Raw genomic sequence first — 23,983 nt, 5'->3', positions numbered from 1 at the left:
CTGACATGTATTAATAGTTTTAAGTTGTTCAAACAAGAGAAATGAAGTTGCCTGCCTCACAAAATTTTCCACTATGACTCAAAGTCCTTTGTTAGCTTACCCACCTACTTTGGGTTGTATGATCCAATTTATGCTCCAATACTTTGCACATTTGAACTTGTGTTACTCATTAACCTTTGTCTCTCCTTCTTGCCATGTCATTACCACAATTTTTTATTTGACAGAAAGCACAGGTGGGTGCAAGAAAAATTAGTTCTACTTTTCCATTTTCCTGACCAATACTTATTGTCACATGCTAATCCTTTAACCTCTGTCATGACCTCATAACCCCTGACCCTTTTTACCATAATAAACCTACGCATCATCATTCAGTGCAACAATGATTCCAATTCTTCTACACTCAGAACTCACACCAACTGTTCTGCTTATAGTTAAGAATTTTGTACACATTTCCTCAATAACATTGCAAAAAATTGCAAGGGATATAGCCACACAATTTCCACGAGAGCTGTGTGTTTAAGTCCTGGACAACCCTGAACACTGAAGGATTAAATAAGGAATAAAATTATAAATTTTCATTTTTTTCTGTGAAACGCATCACATATGGACATAACTGACCTAATTTAAGGGTCTTTCTGGATTAATTAACTGAAAATTCAAGAGGCATTACTTAGCATACCATGTGATTTTTCACAACTTTTACCAGGATTCTTTTTGGTTTTGGCCACTTTATTTATAAGTCTCAAACAATATGAAATACTGGGAAATGATTTACTAATACTAAAAATATGTCCTGACCATTACAGTATGTAGAAAGAGAGTAATAATATCAATGAATATAATTCCTATATACATACATGAATGTTTTAGAATTCTATCAGTATTAGTCTCACTAGTATCATATTAAGGTGATAACACAACCATATTAATGGATCATGTGACCAAAATGCAATTCTTATATATATATTTTTAAAAGAGTTACAATGACACAATGGATTGCCTAAAAATATTTCCTATCAACCACTTTCAGTTTTGGTCAGGGGAAAAAAAATAAGAGTAAGAGGTGAAAATTCTCACATACTAGTCCTAACAAAGATGGCTTAGAACTTAATGTTACATTATATATAGTGGACCAATTCCTCAACTGGTTTAAATAGGTACAAATCCATTGACTTTAAACAGAACTACGCCAATTTACATCAGTTGGGGATCTGACCATGTTACATTATATCATACAGTATATATTACCAAATATATAGAGACATTGCTAATCATAAATTGAGAACTTAGATGTCTCTATCTTTAATAATGGTTACCCCAATGTATACTTAAACTATCTGAGATTTCCTAAACACGTGTGTGTGTGTGTGTGTGTGTGTGTGTATAAAAATCAAATCAGCATAACAACTGAAAGGTGCTGCACATCAATGTATATGTGTTAAAAAGAGTTTTCAGATTCGTGCTATTCTATGGCATATAAAATACAAACTTATTATTTACTCACTTTGTAATTAAAAATTTCATTATATTCATAAAATTACAGTTTCAAAGATGTATTTCAGTTTGCCTTTCTTTTATTTACATTATTTTTCCATTTGTGTAAATCTGCAAGAAACTGTATTTATTCTAAAACCAAGCCCAACTTTCAGTTTCAATTTTGCCAATTTTAAAAAAACTAGTCTTTGCAATATAGACACTATGCGTTTTCTACCAGTATTATCATAGATCTCTTTGAACCTAACTCCAAACACACAATTTAAATTCCTTGTTAAAACAGGACTAGTATGTTTTTTCACAGCTCAAAATTAATGAAGAATGGTATAAGGCTCCTCCGCCTACCAATTTAATGACAGCTCTTATTGTCCTTTGCTCTACATCTCCACATGGGTCAGTAATCCATTTCCACACAACAGTTCAAGTACATAAGATTTGAGGACCGAAAGGACAAATCACTTCTGCCTGAAGGAGACAGCTTTATTATCAGCAGACAAAAAACAAACCGTTTTTTAAAATAATGTTTGCCAGTATATAAAAAACTGGATAAATAAGATTTGTGCTTTCATAGACAATGATTTCCAGTCACTGAAGACTGATGGGAATATTAAAAAACAACCCTCCATTTTTAACTTTATGAGAATATATGGCACAGGAATAAAATGGATAACCACCGTGCATTACGTTTAAGTTTGTTCTAATTTTAATGCAATTGTCTTCTACCTTTGTGTTAAAGTCCAGGGCATTTTGAGAAGTCTTGTATAATTCTGGATATTTCAGCATATTTTCCTTTCGGCAGGATCTCTCAAATATTCCAAGAGTCAGTGGTGGCATAGCTGTAAACATCTAACATATAAATCAAAAAATGTATCATGGAGCTTGAGAACTAAAAACTTCATAAAGAATCAAGAGACTTTAATAAAAATTGTTGAACAAAATAGGAATTAAATGCATTAAAAACCCAAAACCTTACCACATTGTAAAGACCTATACACCATCTTTCAAAAAGAATTTGTCCAGAAAAGCCATTAACAAAAGCAAACCAGATCTGAAAAGGAAGAGAGATATGTGACTTATATGTTCTACAAAGAGTTTTAAAATACATTTTAGCTCTGCTTCATTAAAGAGATGTTTTTAGGACATTCGCTAAATAGGTCTGAATATTTTAACATTTTTCAACCCTGAAAATTACTGATAAATCTCAATTGATATTTTGTTCAGAACAGTATGTCGGGTAATGACTAGTCACATATGTTAGCAATTCTGTTTCTTTGACTAAATCTGAACCTGTTTCTAAAAGAAAGCCAGTTTCAGAAACACTGATGTGCCTCACATAATATGAGACTTATTCATGTAACTGTGTTTATATCTACAACTAAAATGTAACTTTCTTATGAATAATAGTAAAGAATATAACACACTGAAATATTTTAGTTCATATAATTTTGCCCTATAATTTTGTATTTAAGCCCTGATTTTGCACTACAAACTGCATGGGTAGACCTTTTTTCCCGCCTGGCACTCATTGTACAACCAGGCTTTACAGCAGAAAAATCAAGAATTGAACCTTACTTGAAAGTACTTTAGAGTACTGGAGAGGAGTATTTTAGAAAACTGTTCTCACATTAGTATTATCTCTTACTGCACATGGATTCACATGAAGTTAGATTCTTTAGGGTATAATTCTGCCATTCTTAATTTAGCTGGTACTTTACTCAGTACTGGAGTACTCACTGAATAAGGTACTGGCCAACGTAAGTAAGGTAATGAAGAATCAGGAGCTGATGGAATTTGGGGCTTATGTTTTTATTCATTATATCACATACAATTTAAAATATAAATTAACAGTAAAAAATTAAGTGTCATTTAAATAATATTTCTATTCACAATTTAAGGCTCTCTATTTTATGAAAAGGTCAGAAAAATAACCTAATAAATGTTCGGCAGCTTATAATATTAACATTTCTACTATTTTAAATATAAAAACATTATATTAAATTTAATGAGGAAACAAAACAAAACCCAACTTTCTGAATCAGTACAGATAGCGAATCAGCAGTGAGATTAATAAAAAAGCTTGACATGTTGGTCAAGTGAATTTTAGAAGCAGTGTGGCATAGACTTTGTCACAGTTCATGTTTCATTTAACCTGATTATGGAAGCATGAATTGCTACAAATTTACCATTTATCAATATATACCCAGGCTGGCCTCCAGATGACCAGTTCCTGTGAACAAACAGGTCTTCTTTTATCATGAGAGGAGGGAATGCTTGAACACATAAAAACAAATATCTGATTCATGAGATGGAAAAGAAAACAAAGTAGCAACTATTAGCATACAAAAATTAAATTTAATTAATCTCAAAATTGTGAACCATTCAGCAAAGAAATTCAAACTAAAACTATCTTTAACACATTTACTTGTTGTGGCCAGTTATTGAAACAATATGGGACACAAAAATCATACCATAGGATAAATTATGGACAGTTTTAATGCTGAAATTCCTTGCTTTTGTTAATTTTATTAATTAATGTCCTTAAACTCAGTTTGCTATTTATATGGTTAATGTTTCAACTTATTGCTTGAAAACAAGCAAACAGACCAACCCATATCCTGAACAACAGTGTATGATACCTGACAAGCCAGATTTTAATAATGTCTGTTATGCAGCATATTTTGACTTTTGATTTTTCAAGCATGGACTATGTGAATATATTTTTGTGAATTTATAAAATCAAATTGTTTTTCAGTAATGAAGGCTTCAAAGCCACTGCACTTTACTGCATTAATACATGAGGCTCTCTTTCTGTTGTCTGGCATTGCTGGAACTATGTGGAAGTACCTAGCAGATAAATGTGTACAGTGCAGATAATTCCATGATCATTTCAATATATAACTGGGGGGCTTGCATCAGCCTCCCCCTTTCGCATTCTGGTTCCCAACCCACCCGTTGCTGAGACCTTACCATTCCCTCCCCCCACCAAATGAGGGTTAAGGTGGGGTATAAAGGAAGGGGGGGGTTGGCTTTCTGATGTTCCAGTCATAGAAGCCCCAAACCCCCATTTCCACTCCTTTAATAAATATTTTCTTTAAATCAGAGGTGGGCAAACTACAGCTCGTGGGCCACACCCAGCCCACGGGACCATCCTGCCCAGCCCTTGAGCTCCCGGCTGGGGAGGCTAGCCCCAGGTCCCTCCCCTTCTGTCCCCCCTCCCCTGCAGCCTCACCTCGCCGAGCTGCCAACGCTCTGGCCCGCCGCTCCTACTGGCCAGCGTGGCGGCGTGGCTGGTTCTGGCTGGGCTGCGAGCTCCTGCTGCTCTGAGTGGCATGGTAAAGGGGAGGGGAGTGGGGTGGGTTGGATAAGGGGAAGGGATCCGGGAGGCAGTCAGGGGACAGGGGACGGTTGGATGGGGTGGAGTTTCTGGGGGTGGGGCGGTCAGGGGACAGGGAGCAGGGGGGGTTGGATAGGCGTGGGAGTCCCTGGAGGGTCTGTCAGGGGGCAGGGGTGTGGATAGGTGTCGGGGCAGTTAGGGGACAGGGAGAAGGGTGGGGTCCCGGGGGGTTGGTTAGGGGCAGAAGGTCCCGGGGAGCAGTCAGGGGACAGGGAGCAGGGTGGTTAGATAGGGGGTGGGGTCTGGGGGGGCAGTTAGGGGACGAGGAGCAGGGGGGGTTGAATGGGTTGGTGGTTCTGAGGGGGGCAGTCAGGGGGTGGGAAGTGGGAGGGGGAAGATGGGGGGGGCAGGCTGTTTGGGGAGGCACAGCCTTCCCTACCTGGCCCTCCATACAGTTATGCAACCCCGATGTGGCCCTCAGGCCAAAAAGTTTGCCCACCCCTGCTTTAAATCCTTTATCAATCCATTTAGCGGATCACTGTATCCCTTCCCTATGGAGTACCTGCACTGGACATCCACCCTACATCAACATAATGCGTTGTGACATCATAGCCTAACTCCTGTTCTACGGTCGCCCCCAAGCAAACTCTCCCACTTCCAAACCTGCCGTGGGGAAGGCGAAAAAACCCCTAATTCGCCTAGGGCAATCTGGCAGCGAGAAAAAAATTCTTTCCCGGCTCCCCGAGAAAGGAGCAACTAGTGCAGTGCCCACAGCAGATCCTTACCAAACTTGATATTTCACCACTTCCATATGTGAAAGGGTGAGTGCTGCTCCGCCTGGTCCATGTGAAAGAGAGCTTCTCCTGTCCCAAATGCACAGTTCTGGTCATCTGGGGGGATGAGTCAACATCCCCATGCTGACCTGCTCTGCAGCTGTTGCAAAATCACTCCATGTCTCTCTACCCCTTAAAGAGGTGCACACCTTCATCCAGCAAACCATTCGATGGTACCCGCCCACTCCCGCCAGCTTAATGTGCTATGCAGTCATTGTTGCAGTTTAATATAAATATATACAAAAAACATATATTAAAGAAATGGTATTTGGATTGCAAAACCAAGCGTCTGAAAGCCAGGAAATGCCAGAATTTAGGATGCCATGACAACCTTAATTCTACTCCCTTGTGCATTTGTGTTCTGAGACAGTCTTTAACTACATGATTATATGCTACTTCTTCCCCCGGGGATCCCTGTCTCAGTCAGTGCACAGGAAAACAGTTATTTTCAAAAGTTCTCACCTAAACCTGAATGGAATTTCATAAGACAAGGAAAAGTAGTTCTTTGGCCTCAAGGATTTCCCCTTCAAAGGCCTACTGCATACAATGAAGGAGTTTCATTCCAAAAAAGTTGTAATTAGGCATTACGAATCCAAAATATATAGGTAGCTACCAGCTCCCCCTGTAGTGTCACACACAGAATTATGACAGGTTTTAGAGTAGCAGCCGTGTTAGTCTGTATTTGCAAAAAGAAAAGGAGTACGTGTGGCACCTTAGAGACTAACAAATTTATTTGAGCATAAGCTGTAGCTCATGAAAGCTTATGCTCAAATAAATTTGTTAGTCTCTAAGGTGCCACTAGTACTCCTTTTTTTTTTTTTTTTTACACAGAATTATGTTAAGGTTGCAAAATCAAATACTGAAAAATGATAGGAAATGTTAGTGTAGCAAAAGGGCATGGCCTCCCTCAGAGACTGATAGTGAGGGAGAGCCAGACGCCCCTGGTGGGCAGAACCCAGAAGGCCTAGGCTGCTGCACCAGAAGTGTGGGACAGAAACTGGAAGTATAAGAGACGGGCCCTGCAGCTCAGTTGAGCAGGAGCCACTGCGGGAGGCAGACGCTTCCAGCCCGCTGCTGGAGCCAGAACCCATGGAAGACTTCGGCTGTCCTGAGGAGACTGTCCAACACACAGGACGCAGAGGAGGTACTGGGACTGCCACTCACAGTGTATCCCTGGCAGATGGAGGACAACCCTTGAATGCAGGTACACCCAAGGGAGAAGTATAGGAAGCAGCCCAGGGCAACCAGACTCCAGTGGTGCCACTGGAGACACGGTCAGTGTGTTGTGGGCGGAATGCTCACTGACCCAGTGGCAGACCTGGTGAGTCCTCCTTCGGAGGGGATCTAGTAGTTAAAAGTGAAAAAGCCTCCAGCCTGCCACACCTATTAGCACAATATTGAAACTGTTAAAGAGCCATTTAACAGGCATTTGCCAAACCCCAGGTATATACTGTCAGTTTCTGAATTTACTGACAAAAACAGTTGTGCATTACTGTAATATTTACTCAGAACATGTCAGTCTACAGGGCCTTAGTTTAAAATTTGCTTTAAAAATATTTCATTAGTTGGTGAAGATTATAAAATCTCATCTCTAAAAAATCCTTACATAGATTTTTAGATGCACAATCATCTTTAGCCTTAAATGCTTGGATCTTCAGACATATCGTTTTTTAAATAAATCCTTCAAAAGACCACCCTTATCTAAAATACACATTTTAATTACTATAGTAAGAAAAAGTTGCTTCCAAAGTCTTCCTGTCCTTTCTGTCCATCCCTTTCTCCCTTCACCCCCTCTCCCTCCACCCCCACATTGAAGAGAGCCCTTAAATGGACAACACCCCTTTCCTTCCAGATAGCTGGACAAAGAGTTTCCCTTTCTTTACTTCTGACTATCCGATGAACTAGTTTTAAAAGAACCCTCCAGCAAAATCAGTGCCTTAGTAAGATAAAAAATCCTTTGTTATGCCTAAAATCTTTGGAAACATATTTTTTAAAGTTGGTAAAATTTCATAAACATGTCTATTGTTATCGAGATCACACAAAGTAAATTAGTGTTCCCTTTTTCTAAAAGCAATGAACATTGTTATGAACACACTAAACCGCTGTGACTGATTAATTTAAAATAATGTCTTTGTTTCAGTGAGTTAAATATTTAGTAATCTGGAATGATTACTTTATGAAGGCTTAAGAGTAGATTTAAAATATAAAATCAGCTTAGAAATACTGATTAAGAAAATGTAAAACAGAGAAGACCTGCATCATGTATTCCATAATATTTAATGTTGTGTTCAGCAAGACAGCTGACTCATCCTTACTACAAAGTTTTTGCAAACAAATGTCTGGCAAACTTCAGGGCACATCAAAAAACCTGAGACTGACATTTTTTATTCCCAAATTTAGTGCTTTTAATTAGGTACCTTCTGCATGTCCATTCTGCATGTCGGAGAGGGTACGGGGGGGGGAGGGGTCTCTGAGGGGAACTGTGACTCTCCACCACTGTGAGGCGGGCCGGGCGTCTCGTTATCCTTTGCTGTCTCATCCCTCCCCACCCCCCACCGGGCTGCGAGCTCGGGCTGCCGTCGGGCATAGGGGCACCAGTTTAATAATACTGTGTAGGGCCCCATAAATCCTAAAGACGGCCCTGATTGTCTAGATGTGTGAGGCAAGGGAATCAGGAGTCAAAGGTAAGCTCCAGGTTATAGGCCTGAGTGAAAGGAAGGATGGTATGTTAAACTGATTAAGAAAAGGTGGAAGTGGAGAGGGATTTGGAATGAAAATAATGAGTTCAGTTATAATGATGTTCAGTATAAATTGATGGGCATAAGTGCAGGAGAAAATGTCAGAGAGCTAAGACAGCGGACTGGATGGAAGACAAGTCAGGAGTGGAGAGGTAGATTTGTGAATTATTGGTAGTTTGTGAAAGATCGCAGTTAAAAGGTGTATGAATAGTTGCAGTGCAGAAAAAGAACAGGTTGGGTTCTATTGCAACTTATAATGTATGTAATATAATTGAAGCTCTTATAGAAAATTGTATCAACTGCAACCCATAGGTGTAAACTGGGAAATTAAGATCGGGCTTCCACATGAAATTTAATTTCTTATCTTTCTTCAATTTAAGCCAGAACCTTAGAATCTTTAACCCATTTTTTGTTTTGAATTTCTTTTGTCTCAATTTAAAAGAAAAAGCTTCCATATACATCTTTTATAAAGTCATTATTTTAAAGCTGTTAATAAACATCAAAACAGGTGCTCCACATTATTAGCCAACATGCAATGTCTTAAAAAACTGGGGCAAAATCCTGGCCGCAGTAAAGTCAAAGGGAGTTTTGCCATTGACTTAAATGGGAACAGGATTTACCCCATGTTTTGAATCTAGAAACATAAAATTGTGGTACAGCTTAGAAAAAAATCTGAGCTGAGTTCTCAATCAGATGATAGGCTCCAATTCTGCATTAAGAACTGCTAACATGGACCCAAAATGCTTATAAGAAGTCTGGGACTCTGCACTGGTCTAGGGATCCATGCTAGTGGACTGAATATAGACTCAAAGCCTTAAACTCTTACTCAGCAAGCTGCGTAAATATATGCCTAACTTCAATCACATTAGTAGAACCACTAAAGTTAATGGGGGTACTCATGCTTAAGGGTAGGCACATGCTGAAGTACCTGCAGAATCAGGGCCCTAAACTGGAGTAAGTTATTACAGACCACTTATGGATTCCTATAAATAGGGTTTAAGTGCTAATAAACCCTAACTGATGGATGGGGGTGTTGCTTTAAACTCTGAGTCAGTAAGGCATTTAAGCATATGCTAAACTTTAAGCACATGAGTAATACTATTCATGTTCAGCACATATTTAAGTAGTTTGCTAAATCAAGGCCATTGTGAGACATTATTTTATATCACCGCACAAATGCCTACTATGAAACTTCATATTTAGATTAAGTTAAAATTACTATTCTATAACAATCTGTATTACTGAATAGTAACAAATACAAAGGCAGATTTTACTAGGTTATCTGTAAAACCCACAGCAACCAATAAAAACTCATTTTAAAGCAACTTTCAGACCTGCCTGTCATAGTATTATTTTTTAAGTTCCAAGAGGTATGGCAGCAAATGCTTCACATTTTCCTGATGTAGTATTTCTCCATATTAAACAGCAGCTTACAAGAAGTCATTGAGCTCTTTGCTCCCATGCCTGATCAGTACAAAAAACTGAAAAGAGAGATTCAAGCCTGGCAGATGTCCTTGCTAGAGACATTCAGTGATGTATTTTTCTATTAATTCACAGTATTGACATTAGTCATTACCATCTGCAAAAGATGTTTTACCTGGCAAAAGTTGGGAATATAGGAATTAATCTAAAGATCTTGTCTCACATACAGTTTCATTATGTATTTTTAAAAACTACATGTTATTATAACTAAAATAAATATATAGTGTATTTCAGTTAGTTCTAAATATTAAACAAAATATATATATTTTGTTTAACATTAACAGGTGTTAACAATGCATTTTCAAATTAAGACTAGAGAACTGCACATTTCTAGTACAAATCAGTAACTAATTTTCTCTGGAGTAAGTAATAAGATACATAGATAGAGCCCTGCGTGGAAACAAAATTTGTATCCGCTCACTTGATCCGCAAACACAGTCCGTGGATATCAAATGGATATCCACAGATTTGCAGGGCTCTAGACAGAAAACTTGGATCTGCATCCATCCACAAACATGGTCTGCAGATATCCCTATCCGCTGATATAAAGCGGATATCAGCAGATTTGCAGGGCTCTATACATAGAATTAATGTACCAATTAGGTTAAAATTTTCAATTTTTTATGCTTAAAAGTTAGACACCTAAATGTATGTTCTGATTTTGATGATGAGCAACCGCAAGTCCCAAGGAATCTTGAGTGCTTCACTTTGCAACTGTAACATTTTAAACATATTTTATGAATGGAAAATTGTAGATAAGACTGTATTTAATTTTTTCATTATAATTTTTCTTTTGGACCTTTTTTCAAACTCCTGAATTTTTCACTCTGTTCTTTTTGTTATATTTTCTTCTAAATAGAATACACATCCAATTAAGTTTAAGGAAATTTTATAAAGTAAAATTATAAAGTTAAAACTCCCCAACAGCTGCACTGTTTGTGACAAGCCAGAACAAAAAGATAAAGTTTTTGCTTTTTTTTTAAAAAAGCAGAAATTAAGGCAAATATTCAAACACAGAGGGTCAACTGTTAGGCATCTAATTTAAGTGGTCTGATTTTTGCAAGTGATGACCATCTGCAGTTCTTACTAAATAAGGATTTTTATTTAAAAATGTAATCCCACTCAACATTTTATTAAAATAGTATACATTTGTATCTTATGTATGAAAAAAAAAAAACAAGCCCCCAAAACCCCAAACAAACTAGCCATGCTTTGGAATGGACAAACTTGTTTTTCCTAATTTTGACCCACACAAACATTGTGAATTCAGGTTTCAGAGTAGCAGCAGTGTTAGTCTGTATCCTCAAAAAGAAAAGGAGGATTTGTGGCACCTTAGAGACTAACAAATTTATTCAGAAGTTTGAATTAAATGTAAACATCACTGGGTTTCTCTGTCATTTAAGAGAAAAATGTGATGAAAGGTGCAGAAAGAGAAATAATGAAAAACAAAGGAAGGTTGTGGAAAAAGGAGGAGAGGGAGAGATAGAAATGCTAATAAAAAATTCTCTCTACAATAATTCATACAAGAATTATGTTAAAACAATGCTTGGATTGCAAAGCTAAGCACTGTAAAGTCATGAAATGCCAAAATTAAAGTTGCCCATGAAAGTGCAAATATCCCTAACAATATGTGTATATAGTATCATTAGAGCTCAGTGGGAAACATTTTTCCAATCCCGCAAAATTTGTTGAGACTTTTGAAATTCTCCCGTCCTCCATCGGGAAGAAACTGAGAGCTTTTGGAATTTTTCCATGAAAACAAGAGAGAGAGAGAGAGAGAGAGAGAGATAGGATATGTCTACAATTCAAGCTGGGGGTGTAATTTCCAGCTCGAGGAGACATATCCACGCTAGATCTGAGTGAGCTAGCATGCTAAAAACAGAAATGCTGCATGCACAAGTAGTGGTGGTGGGAAGGGCTAGCCACCCCAAGTACTTCTGTAGTATCTTGGATGGGTATGTACTTGACGTGGCAAATGTCTCTGCGACCACAGCTACACTCTATTTTTAGTGCACTAGCTTGATCACAGCAAGTGTGGATATATTTCAAGTTGGAACTTACACCTCCAGTTCAAAGTGTAAACATAACCCCACAGAGAGACAGACCCCAGAAAAGTCAACAGCTTGGTAGATAGGTAGTCTCTTGGGGTACAGGACACTAGACCTCAGATATTCACTATGCCTGATTTGGAGCAGAAAGGGAAATAATAATTTGTTATACAGAGATCATTTTAATAGGAACAATGCAATATTAATACCCAAAAGTAAATGAAAAAGATTTGCACTGAGAATATATTTTTTCATAACAAAATCAAATGAAATCCAATTTAAAACAAAGTAATCCATTCATTATTAATTATCTTTACTTTGAGTGATAATTTTGAAATTATTTTTAAACTCCCTTAGAAAATCATGCAATATCTTTGAACACTTAAGAAATACTTTAAAAATAAAGCGTTTGAAAGGCTAATATTTGATATACTGTACCATTACCTCAATAATATAAAGCACTATATTCTTGTAGAAACAGTACAAGATGCATTTAGCTATTCTGCTGTAGTTCCAAGCACCATGAACCAACAACAAGTTCGTCAGATATCTGAACTGCAAAGAATGAAAAATATCTTTAAAAACATGTACATTGGTCAGTGTTACATGATATAAAAGTATTCTGTTTTAATATGTTTTACAGCATAATGATTTACCTGTGCTATGGAGTAATCTGAAGAATTAGCTGCCTGTAGCCCTTCATTTCCACTAATACCAACGCCAACATGTGCTGTCTGTATCATACTAACATCATTTGCTCCATCACCAATTGCCAGTGTTACTACTTTAACCTGTTTTTTTACCATTTCTACCACTTCAGATTTCTGAAGAGGAGACACCCTTTGAAAAAAAAAAAAGAAAAAAGAACAAACCCTGACATGGAAATTCTGAATGCACATTATGTTAAAATATTTTTTGTTCTGCTATAGGGCAATAAAGTAGGTTAAATACAGTATCTGTCATTGAAATTCTCTTTTTACCTCCCTCAAAGACACATTCACAGGATTTTTCAGCAAGCTTAGAGTAGGATTGGATTTCCCATACATATGCTAAACATCACTAAAATACCTGTTATGAAATGCAGAAATCTGCATTAATATAGCATTAAGGCTGTATAGTTAAAATATTAAAAATTCAGAAAATGTAAAAGGGAAAGTCCCAACAGCAGTGTTAACTTAGATCCACTGTATATTTTATATCTGTTTTAAATATGTTTTACATGTTATTTATATATTTTAATGTGCTTATTTTACAAACAAATAGTAATATAATATAATTACATATTAAAGTAGAAAAACAGGAATAGATAAATACTAAAAAGTGGGCAACATTGTTGAGCTAACAGATGTTGGAATCTTAATTTTACAAAAAAGTCAAGGAATGAACATTTTAACTATGCAACTATACTGTTTTACTCTTTATTGCACTGCTGTTGCAGTTGCTGGCCTCCTCCCGCTGAACAATTTTTGTACTGAGCCAGGAGTCCTACTGTTTTCTGCTGAGCTTTATAATGGGGGCCTGCCAGGGGAGCATGAAGTTTACCTGCTCTTCTGGCTGACATACTCACTATGAGGAAAGATGTCTTCTGACATAGGTGAGGCAAGGAACCGGTTTCCATTGGCTCAAACAGAAGGCCCATGAAAGCAGCGAACACAATACTAAGGTGAAGAATCCTTCATTGGGGAAAGACAAATACCACCTTTTAAAAATCTAGAAAATCTTCCCTAAGAGGAGAGTGAATTGCTGAGATGGCCACAAAATGGACTCTCAGAAAATTCAGAAAAAGACATGACAATTTGAGATATATCAGGTACTCCAAAATGTGCTGAATCCTAGTTTCTGAGGAAGGTATACCACGGAGAGTAGACCACATTGAAAATTGCTTCCACTTAGCTAAATAAGCAGATGTAATGGATTGTTTTCTGCTGTTAAGAACATCCTCTGAACTGCCAGTGAGAAGTCTTTCTCTGCCTGACCTAGCCACTCAACAACCATGCTGTATGGTACCAACTGTTCAAGACTGGATGCAATAACTGCCCATGTTATTGGGACAGTAGGTTTGCAAGAGGAGGCCGAGGCCCTGGAGCCTAAATCAAGAGGCTGTGAAGATCTGAGAACCCACATTGTCTCAACCATGCTGGAGCTATAAGAATTATCTTGGCAGAGTCTCGCTTCTAGAATATCCAAGTCTCAGAGTGATTAGGACCCATTTGTCCATTGTTATAGATTCCCAAAAAGTGAGGAAATGGGATAATCCCAAAATGGTCGGGGGACAAGGTGGTAGGAAGATCACCAATGACTCTACTGCTGTCATTAAAAGAGAATGCAAATGGGCTGCTTTCCATGTCTGACTTCGCGATTTTGTGTTTCTTTTTTGAGAATATGGTTGCCTTGATTGGTAGAAAGGCTGCCTATAATACTATAGGCAGTATTGAAGTTGTCGAGATATGCATTGGCACCTTCTGGGGGCTGGAGTATAGACCCTTATGAGCATTCTTAGAGTCTTTAAAAGAATGTAAGGTCTCATCACTTTTATCCAAAAACAAGTAACAACCATCAGAAGGAAAGTCGATAATGGTTTGTTGAATGTCTGTAGCTATGCCTGAATTTTGTACCTAGGAAGCTCGCCTCATTGTTATTGCAGAGGCCATCAAGCATTAGGTACATCACAACATTCCTTCTGGCCTTAGAATCTATAAATCTATGAATTCAACAGATTGGACTTGTGTCTTAGCCAACCCAGGAAAGCCTTAAATTCCTCTCTTGCCTTCTCTCCGGTAGCTTTTCAGTTAATTGCATCCCAGTTTACAAAGTCCTATTTAACTATCAGTGCTTGCTGATTTGCTACATGCATCTGGAGAGAGAATGTGGAATAATTATTTTCTCCCAAACAAGATAAGCCTCTTGGTGTCTTTTTCTTTATTTAAATCTCCCTTGGAACAATCTCTCCTTAGCGGCTGTCAATACTAAGCAGCTTGGGGCAGGATGGGAATTAAAACCCTAAAAGCCTTGCATAGGGACAAAATAGCATTTATCCATGTGCTTAGCTGTAGAGGCTAGAAAGGCTGGCATATGCCATAAGGTCTTTGCCAGTTCTAGAAGAGCTACACTAATAGGGAGGGGCAAAAACCTGGAAAATGTCTAAAAGTGTGTGTTTTGTTGTACAAGCTTAGCTTGTATACCCAAAGATGCAGCCATTCTTCTCAAAAGCTACTGATGAGACTTAAAATCAACTGTCTGGGACCATTAAGTCATGGGTAAAGAGGAACACAGGTTCAGATGAATTGTCTTGCAATAAAATTGGTTCCTAAGGCAATGGTTCCTACTGCAGCATGGGCTGCTCTGGGGTAACAGTATCTTTCCATATTTCCAACAGGTGGCTCTGGAAGGTTTGTCACCATGCGCTCAGATGACCTTCCCCTTGTGTGGGGTGATGATCATGACCTTGGGGAATAGGAGACACACCAGACACACAATGGCCATTGAAGGAAAGTGTAAGGCATGGGGAGTCAGTAAGAACTGGGCCACAGTGATCTGTCCCTGCTGTACGATCAGTCCCACTCTAGGGACCAATGCTCCCCTTCTGGAGGCAATCTGGAAAATTTGCTAGACCATCTGTGTCAAGAGAGGGACAGCAAACAACCAGTAGAATGAACCAGACTGTGAGTGATCAGTAAGCATTGGGGAGTGCAACACCTATTGGGGCTACTAGGCGACCTGGTAGATCTTTGACAATTGTAAAGAGGTTAACATCAGCACCAAGGCATGTATGGTAGTTGGTATCATAAAGGTTTCACGAGACATTGATGGCACAGCCTCCTGAGATGGTTCTGGGAAAGAACTTGTAGTGAGTATGGTGGTAGAAACTGGAGTTGCTACCCAGGCCAATTATTGTTCCGGTACCAGCATTCAGTGCCGATGTAATGCCCAAGATTGAATGGCATCTGAAAACTGTACTGGTGCCAACAGTGTGCAACAGTACCAAAGATGGTACTGGAGAAGGAGCTGAGCCCTTATTATACTTTTTAGATGATACTGGCGTCAGTATCACTAACAATCTCTGCATCAGAGCGGAGGAGACTGAAGATTCCCATACTGAAGGAGGTGCCAATAAAGCAATTGACTCACGAACCACAGGAGAGTCTGAGACAAAGAGGCAGAGCAAATCCTTTCCTGATCCATAAGTTCGTGGAGTTGTCAGTACCAGAAATGTTGCTGCTGTAACGGTGTCCACTGGTACTAGACTAAATGGTCATCCTGCAGACTGTACCAGAGTCAAGGGCATTGTACTGACATCCTCCTACTGCAGTACTGGGGAGACATGGGCTGATGGTCCAGCTCTATCCGGAGTACCTGCTGAATCCTGCTGGTGTCCTGAGTCCTTTTTCAAAGAAGAAGTTTTCTTCGACTTTAAGTCACCTTGGTCTGTCTTATGTGTTATTTTCTGGGTAGGCCCTGTAGAACACTGACCTCTCTTTCTCCAAGGAGAAGAGGCCAAGTCCAGGGGTCTGTCTGAAACAACCACAGCTACATTTGGACTCTGTGCACAGGAAGCAGGGTGATCACTAGTCAGGCCCAGAGCCAAGCAAGTCTCATCGCCTGTTTCATGAGGTGGTGGTTGAGGTGTAAGTCTCCTGAAATCTGCATTCTTTTTCTGAACAAGTGGCAGATATTGGACCTCTCCTTAATGTACCCTTCACCGAGGTATAAAGGCAGCAAGGCATGCAGGTCTCTATTTGGAAAAGACACTTCGTACAACAGGTAGTGCTCAAAGCCTCTTGAGTGCTGCATACCAATGATGTTTAGCACTGAAAACTAACTACAGTATTAAAACACACTTTAAAATATAAATGAAAACTTAACAGGTGCTAACTGTTTACATATAAGGAGAAAATTAAACTAGCTATCTACACAGAAGAAAAACTGTGAGGTAAATCACATGGGGAGCTCTGACTCAGGCCATGGGCAGTGAGAAGAAACTAAGGGGAGCTGGGGCAGCACCACCCTCATATAGCTTTGGGAGAGGCCACAAGGAAATACAGGGTGCATGGACTGCTGCAAAAGGTACTGCTTCAGAAAACTCTCTGGCTCCAGTGTGGTGAGCATATGCACATCTGAGTGGAACAGATGTGTGAACCTTTTCTTTCTTAGAGTGCCTCTGTGTATTCCTACTCATGGGAGGTTGGTGAGAAGTACGGCCCAGGTGAAACATGGGCTGAGTTTCCAACTGAATAAAGACTGTAGCACAATTTCAGAAATCTAGCACTGAAATGAAATGCTAAGTTTAAACAACTACATCTCCTTATATAATACCAGGCACCAAAAGTTCAGTACCATGATGGGGTTCCTGCAACCCTAAAGGACATAGTTTACTGAAGTTTCTGGAAGCTCAAGGCCCAGGGGTTCATGAGGATGGGAATGCTGAGAGGCCCTCAAAAAAGAATTATTCTTATTTATACCGGAAAAATGATATCTTTGTGGCCGTTAATGAGATTCTGGGAAGGACAGATCCCCTCTCTTTCAACAGAAATTTAGTAAAATTGGTGAATTAGGGCAGTGGAGGCACATTATTTATATTAGTTAATTTACAAGAGTAAAAGGTGGTGTTAATGATGGTTTAAAAAAAATGAACCAGCTACTAAAAGTGAAATAAAGTTTTTATGATTGCATGCATTAGCCAAGTTCTTTGCCAACACAAACTGCTGGTATTAATAAAATGTTCCCTCTGCTCAACTGGAAGCATGCCTCACAGCCAAGTCTGGAGAGTCTGCTTGTCCTGCCATGGAAAAGATTGATACAGAAGGCTAAAACAGGCTCCTTTTTACAGGAGCATGACAGATGATTCATAGTCTAGTTTCACAGAGGAAAAAATTTCCCTGCTGCCTCAGCATAGATGCTTCCTTCTTTTATTATTCCTTTTTTCCCTCTCTTTCAAGCCCTCTCAGAAAAATATGAAGAAACTGCATAAAATTCTCTACATAAAAAGAACCAAACTTTTTAATATAAATCAGAACGTAATTAAAAATAACTGAAAAAATAATTATCCCCTGCACATTGCTCACACTTTATTTTCAGGGATTTTAGACATATTTTACATTTTGCTCTTGATCCCAACTGATACCTCTAGCCCTCCAGTCCCAGTAATCTAAATTCTTATTTGGTGGATACCACCAAATAATCTGTTCTGTTACTCTGGTGATTCACATAATGTCTAGCATTCCTAATAAAATGCCCTCATGAATCACAGGATGAGTATTTTATACTTTACCCCTCATCTCCTGAAGTTCCTGCTCTTACGTGTAATATTCCTAATAAAGCTGCAGATGCTACACAAACACGTATGTTCATACTACTTCCAATCTTTGTATTCCCGGATTTAAGGCCATTTAAGGCCAAAATATTATGGAAATACCTTTTTCTGATTAAAAAAAGATTCAGGAATGAAAATATACAAACTTCCATTTTATTCCTGGTGGAATCTCAGGATTATTTACAGTAATAACTCTTATCCTTTTTCATCTACATGACGTTAAATACTTAATCAGAAAGCAAGAAGATCAATTGATCTTAGATGACTTAAATGTATTCATTAAACTCAAACACTGAAACTGGTAACACTTTGACACTTTTTTATTGTTATAGAGTGTTGGTTGCTGCCAGCAAACATGCCTTTGATCTGTGGGCAACTACAGACGTCAGTGGAAGTGACAGGAGCACTAGGCACCTTTCATTAAGACTAAAGAAGAGATCAATTAAATACTTCTTTATTGATAGCTGAAATAATGGAATCTACCACCCAAGTCATGGACCAGCAAGTCCAGGCTGGAGGAGAAACTGAACCATAGGGGCCATGGGGTTTCCATGGCACCGACAGCAAACACAGAGACTGGCTGGATTGCATCTATGTGCATCTGTGCAAAAGAATCAGGAAGTAACCTGGAAAGGCAGGAGAAAGCTCAAGAAGCACTGGTCGTATGGGCCTTGGAGGAAGCCAAGAGAGAAAGCTGTTCTTATCTCTAGGTTGATGCTTTGATGCTTCTCTGATCTTGAACAAGTCCCCTTGTTATGGTGGGCTACCAATCTGAATAGACTTATGGCCATGATCAGGAGAATGGGCTCTGATTGTGAAGAAAAGGTCTTAACAAAACATATATTTCCTTTGCACTTTTTGTTGGGTATGAGTCCAGGCTTATAAAAAAAGTCTTAGAAGCTATCTCATGTGCATTTTTGTCTATGAAGTGATCTCTATGCAAGACCCAGCAGCTGAAGTTAAAGGTGGATAGATAACCCTGTAGAGATCAGTGCCTGAATCTTGTTGACCCTATTCTATTTTGGGTAAACACTAGCTGTCTTTGAGCCAGATCCTGGACTCCTGTTTTGCTTGTTAATTCCTCCGTGTTGTAGTATGGATTACAATACCCTCTTCCACTGCACGATCACATATTATGCAAACAATAAATTATAATATATAATTTATTTCTATAAAATCTTTATTGACTTTGACCTTTTATATTCTCTTTTCTCATATGTTGTTAAACTATCTAGCTAGCTATGTATTCAATAAGACTGGTGCCAGAAACAAGTCTACTCCTAGATAGTATTTTATATTCAGAAAGAAAAAAAGAACACACCTCAAGCCTTACCTGCAACAAATAACAGCTTTACATGACAAAGCCAAATCCAGGAAATACTGTCTTACTCCAAATGTCAAGGCATACTTCAGTGTTTTACCATCAATTATAAGAGCAAAGTCATTTTCCTTCCTCAAAGCATCACCGAGAATACTGCAATGATGACTTAGGGTCTCTCTTGTTCCCTGTTACACAACAAATATACATGTTAATTATTTCTATTTCTATTTGTTGCTCCATTCAAAATAGTTTGTACTTTTTAATGCAGTAGTAAACAGTAATTGATACTGTACTTCTATCACCAAACATATACTCCACTTAATCTGTTATCCGGCTATACTGAAAGAAGGACAGAAGACACTTGATATGGATTTAATCAGGCCACAACTTTATTATTAGATATCTGGGACTGCCCAGCAGATAAAATAGTATAGTGCAGGCAACTCCATGTTTATTCAAATAACTCCGCCAGTGCCTGTTCATTTTCCATCCAGGTCCCCAAGCCAACCCATGGTTTGGACCTTACCATCCATCCCCACTCATAGAAGGGTTAAGGTGGGCTATAGAAATGAGGGTTGGCTCCCTGCTGTACCAATCACAGGAGCCCCGAACCCCCTCCATTCTGTTCCTTTAACCAGCACCCCCTTTTTAAGTCCTTTACCTGGCCGTTTATCTGGTCACTGGATGCCTTCCCTATGGAGCACCTGCACTGGATATCCACCCCACACTTACAAAATAAGTTGAGACATATAGCCCCTACCACCTTTTCTCCTCACCATAATGGGTCCTCCCTGACACCTGCTGTGGGGAAGGTGAAAAAACCTCACTCCACCGAAGCCAATATGGTGGTGAAGGAGAAATTACTTCCCACCCTCCCTAAAAAGGAGTGATTAGTGCAATGCCCACAGCAGGTCCTAACCCAACCTGATATTCGCACCTCTATGGGAGGGAGGGAAGGTGCTGCCTTGCATGCTGCCTGGAGAAAGGGCTTCCAACACCCAGGGCTTGCACCTTTAAAGCCTTACATTTCCCAGGGGTGAGTCAGTGCCGCAAAGCTGACCACCACCCACCTTTCTGTATTAATTTCTGACCTCCTTCCCTCCCACTGCTGCTTTCCTTCAGCAAACTCAAACAATGTTTCCCCCGCTTCAGGTGCGGTGCAGTCATTAGATTAGGGATCTACATTTATTTTTGCAGTTTTTGGAAAAACTTGTGATTATTACATCAAAAATACCTGGGGAAAATATACCAGTGCCTTCAACTATTTTAGATATCATTTGTTTAGGAACAAATATATAAATTACTGGCTAGCCAACAGTGATGACTCTAAAGCTGCAAAACAGTTTTTAATATAACCTCCTTTTTACATGGTCATAACTTGCCAAAACATTCAACTTCTGGGATAAATATTTCTTTATCTCATTCTCGGTTCTTGCCTGTATATATAATATTAAAAGGAAAATCTAAGCAAAATATGGTAGTAGTTTAAATTACTGGATAGTGAAAAAAAACCTATACTTTTCCCCCACTGTAGAAAAATTTGAACAATACATTATTTAAACAGCCCACAGCAAAAATAATTTAAATTTTAAATAGACATATAATTCTTAGTAAGGAAAATGTGTGTTGATACATTTAGGGTGTGGAAAAAAATAAAAGTTACAAATAATCACTTCTGGGTGTGCTTAGATATGAGCAGGTCTTCATGAAGCTCCAGCCCCTTTGTGACATTAATGCATTTTTCTTTGCCCAGCTTGGCAGGACCAATGGCTGCTTTCAAGCTGTATATTGAAATATTCTTCAAATTCAAAGCTTTAATTAAAACAAAAATAAACAAACAAACCCTCTCTATCTCTATGTTGCAAAGATGCAGCCATCCAAACATAAAACACTGAACTACTGCCCCATTAATCTAGATGTACATATAACTGACGCCAGCCAAAACGCAGACTCAAAGACTAACCCCACCCCCAACGTTGTTCACCTATGAAAGGGACTATTTAAATAATGAAACTATTAAGCACATGCAATTATTTTCTTTCACTGAAAACCCATGATACGCAAAAACTACACACATGCAACATTAAGGATGTGTAGTTAAAAAAAAATCTTAAAAGGTTAGGGAATAAAAAATTAAGGTTTCAAAAGCAACGTTAACTCTGCTGCAATGCATACACATAATATATTCTATTCCTGCTTTTCAGTTAAAAGTGCAGCTTAATATAATGGTATTTATAATATAAATGGATGTGCAATACAACAAATTAAGGTTCTAACAATAATACTTATTTTGCATTTCCTGACTCATTATTATTTTAACTGTGCAACATTAATGTTGCATGAACACTGCATTCATTTTATGCATGAAACAAGACTGGATGTAGAGACACAGCATTTGCAATAGAATAAAACCATTAGCAGTATTCCTGTCCTTTGCTTCAACTACGGACCTTTTCAGGACTCTTGGGCCTCAAGATGCCTACTTCCACATCTTGATAAGGCAAAAGCACAAGCACCATTAAAGTTTATTGTGGCCAAAGACCACTATCAATACAAAATACTATCATCTGGGCTGTCAGCAGTCACCAAGGTGTTCACCAATTATCAGGCTGTGGTTGTGACTCAACTGTGTCATCAAAGCCTGAAGGTGAATCTAGATCTGGATTCCTGGCTCATGAGAGCTCAGTCCTATACTGAAGTAGCTGAGACCCTATGGGAGGGCTTGCTTCTTCTTTACATCTCTCAGTCTGTGAGTAAACAAAGAAAAAATACATGCTGGTCTCAACTTAGCCCTTTGAAGGGCCCTGTCTAGATTTCACCAGGGCTCCTGGCATGCCTATCTCAAGATGGTTCCAAAATTCCATCCAGCGAACCTAGCTATATCCAGGCTTGAAGGCCCCGTGACATTTTGTGTGTATTAATCTTGACGGTTGCCTGCACTTTTGTCACCCACCCTCTTTGCAAGATTACAGATGTAGCCATTGCAGGACTGGTTGAATCTGTTGTACAAACCAAGTATTTTATAGTTTGGATATGACAGAGTTTCTTCTTAAGAAGGTCTAAGGCTCTAGTGAGGCAACACAGCTAGAGTAGGTCTTCAAGAAGTTGCCCTTCCCTCAGCCTGCTCTTCAAATAATGATAAATAAGGATGTTTCTACTCTGGGTTTAGGAGCATATTGACTATCTTTGACTGTTGAGGTATTTGAAGACTGCAGGAGTCAAGACTAAATCAACTTGCTAGAGCCAAGGGCTATCAGGCTGCCTTTCAAATCCTTTCTCCCATAGATCAGAGGGGATCTTCTCAAGATTTTCACTGATATTATAGTCTCACTGTATTTCCTGGATAGGGAGGATCTCAGCCAACTTGTGTTATATCAGGAGGTTATCGAGCTGTGTGAATGATGCATCTGGAATGAAGTGATCTTTATTTATACCTGATGGTGCATGTTTAAAAAAAGATACCACTGCCAACAATCTCAGTTGGAATGTTGGAGTTGGAGTGGTTCACGTAAGTGGTCACTCAAACCCTCTGTGGTTTGTCTGATAGGTGTAAGGGGTGTGCTTATGCTGAAGACCCAGGTCAATTCACTTGTATATTAGCATAGATAAAGTAACTGTTAAGTGTATAAGAGTGTTTGGTGTTTAAACTTCATGAAAATGAATGGAATATTACATGCATTGTTTTTACTTATGTATATCCTGTTATAATGGAGTAGCAAACATTTATGTTATGCATACCCCTGTAACTAAATAACCCATCAAACAGTGAAGAAACATGGAATGCAAATGAAGAACTTAGAAAAGTGCTAATTTCAAAGCAAGTGGTCATTGTGTGGTCAAAAACTCTAAATAGATTCCTCAGTCTCTGTCATCAAAGGAAAGGTCCACATGGGTAGTGACCCTGTCAGCTTGTTTTCTGTGAGAAGAAGCTGTAAGTATGGATTCAGGGAAAGATCCTTCATCTCTGGATTGTTTGGATTCTAACAGGGTGGAACTACTGAATGAGAAGAGACAGATCTCCAGAGTTATTCTGGGTAGCCCTGAGAGACTTTTGGGAAACTGGCAGTTTATTACATCACGGCCACCATTTGGAATTATAGACTGTGGGTCACCTGGACATATATTTTACCTGCTTCAACCTCTCAATAACTCTCACTCCTTTTCTTAGGTAATAAACCGTTAGTTAGTTTACTATAGAATTGGCTACCAGAGAGGCCTTTTGTGTAAGATCTAAAGTAGCAATTGATCTGGGGTAAGTGATTGGTCTCTTGGGACTGGGAGCAACCTGATGTGATGTGATTTTTGGCTTAAGTGACCTATTACCACAAAGTCCAGTTTGAGTATTAAGATAGACTGGAGACTATCTGTTACTTCATAGTAAGACTGGTATAGTGATCCAGGAGTTCACATTTGTTATTGGCTT

The 23,983-nt window shown here is 38.8% G+C and overlaps 1 protein-coding gene across 9 annotated transcripts in view; it reads right to left on the bottom strand.

Annotated features, from left to right (window-relative positions):
• ATP8A1 (ATPase phospholipid transporting 8A1) overlaps positions 1 to 23,983 on the bottom strand; it is a 252,619-nt gene that overhangs the window by 66,738 nt on the left and 161,898 nt on the right. For all 9 annotated transcript variants that reach the window (XM_027831495.3, XM_043544446.1, XM_043544443.1 and 6 more), the window contains 5 exons: positions 19,573 to 19,745; positions 12,586 to 12,769; positions 12,374 to 12,484; positions 2,468 to 2,542; positions 2,218 to 2,340 (listed from right to left, as the gene is read on the bottom strand). In XM_027831495.3, the coding sequence (XP_027687296.2) occupies positions 2,218 to 2,340; positions 2,468 to 2,542; positions 12,374 to 12,484; positions 12,586 to 12,769; positions 19,573 to 19,745 (666 nt within the window). The remainder of the gene's footprint in view (positions 1 to 2,217; positions 2,341 to 2,467; positions 2,543 to 12,373; positions 12,485 to 12,585; positions 12,770 to 19,572; positions 19,746 to 23,983) is intronic.

The sequence above is a fragment of the Chelonia mydas genome, chromosome 4, assembly GCF_015237465.2.
Source record: "Chelonia mydas isolate rCheMyd1 chromosome 4, rCheMyd1.pri.v2, whole genome shotgun sequence".
Classification (NCBI taxonomy): Eukaryota; Metazoa; Chordata; order Testudines; family Cheloniidae; genus Chelonia; species Chelonia mydas.
The sequence above is the reverse complement of the archived record's forward strand: the minus strand, read 5'-3'. Positions and strand labels throughout refer to the sequence as shown.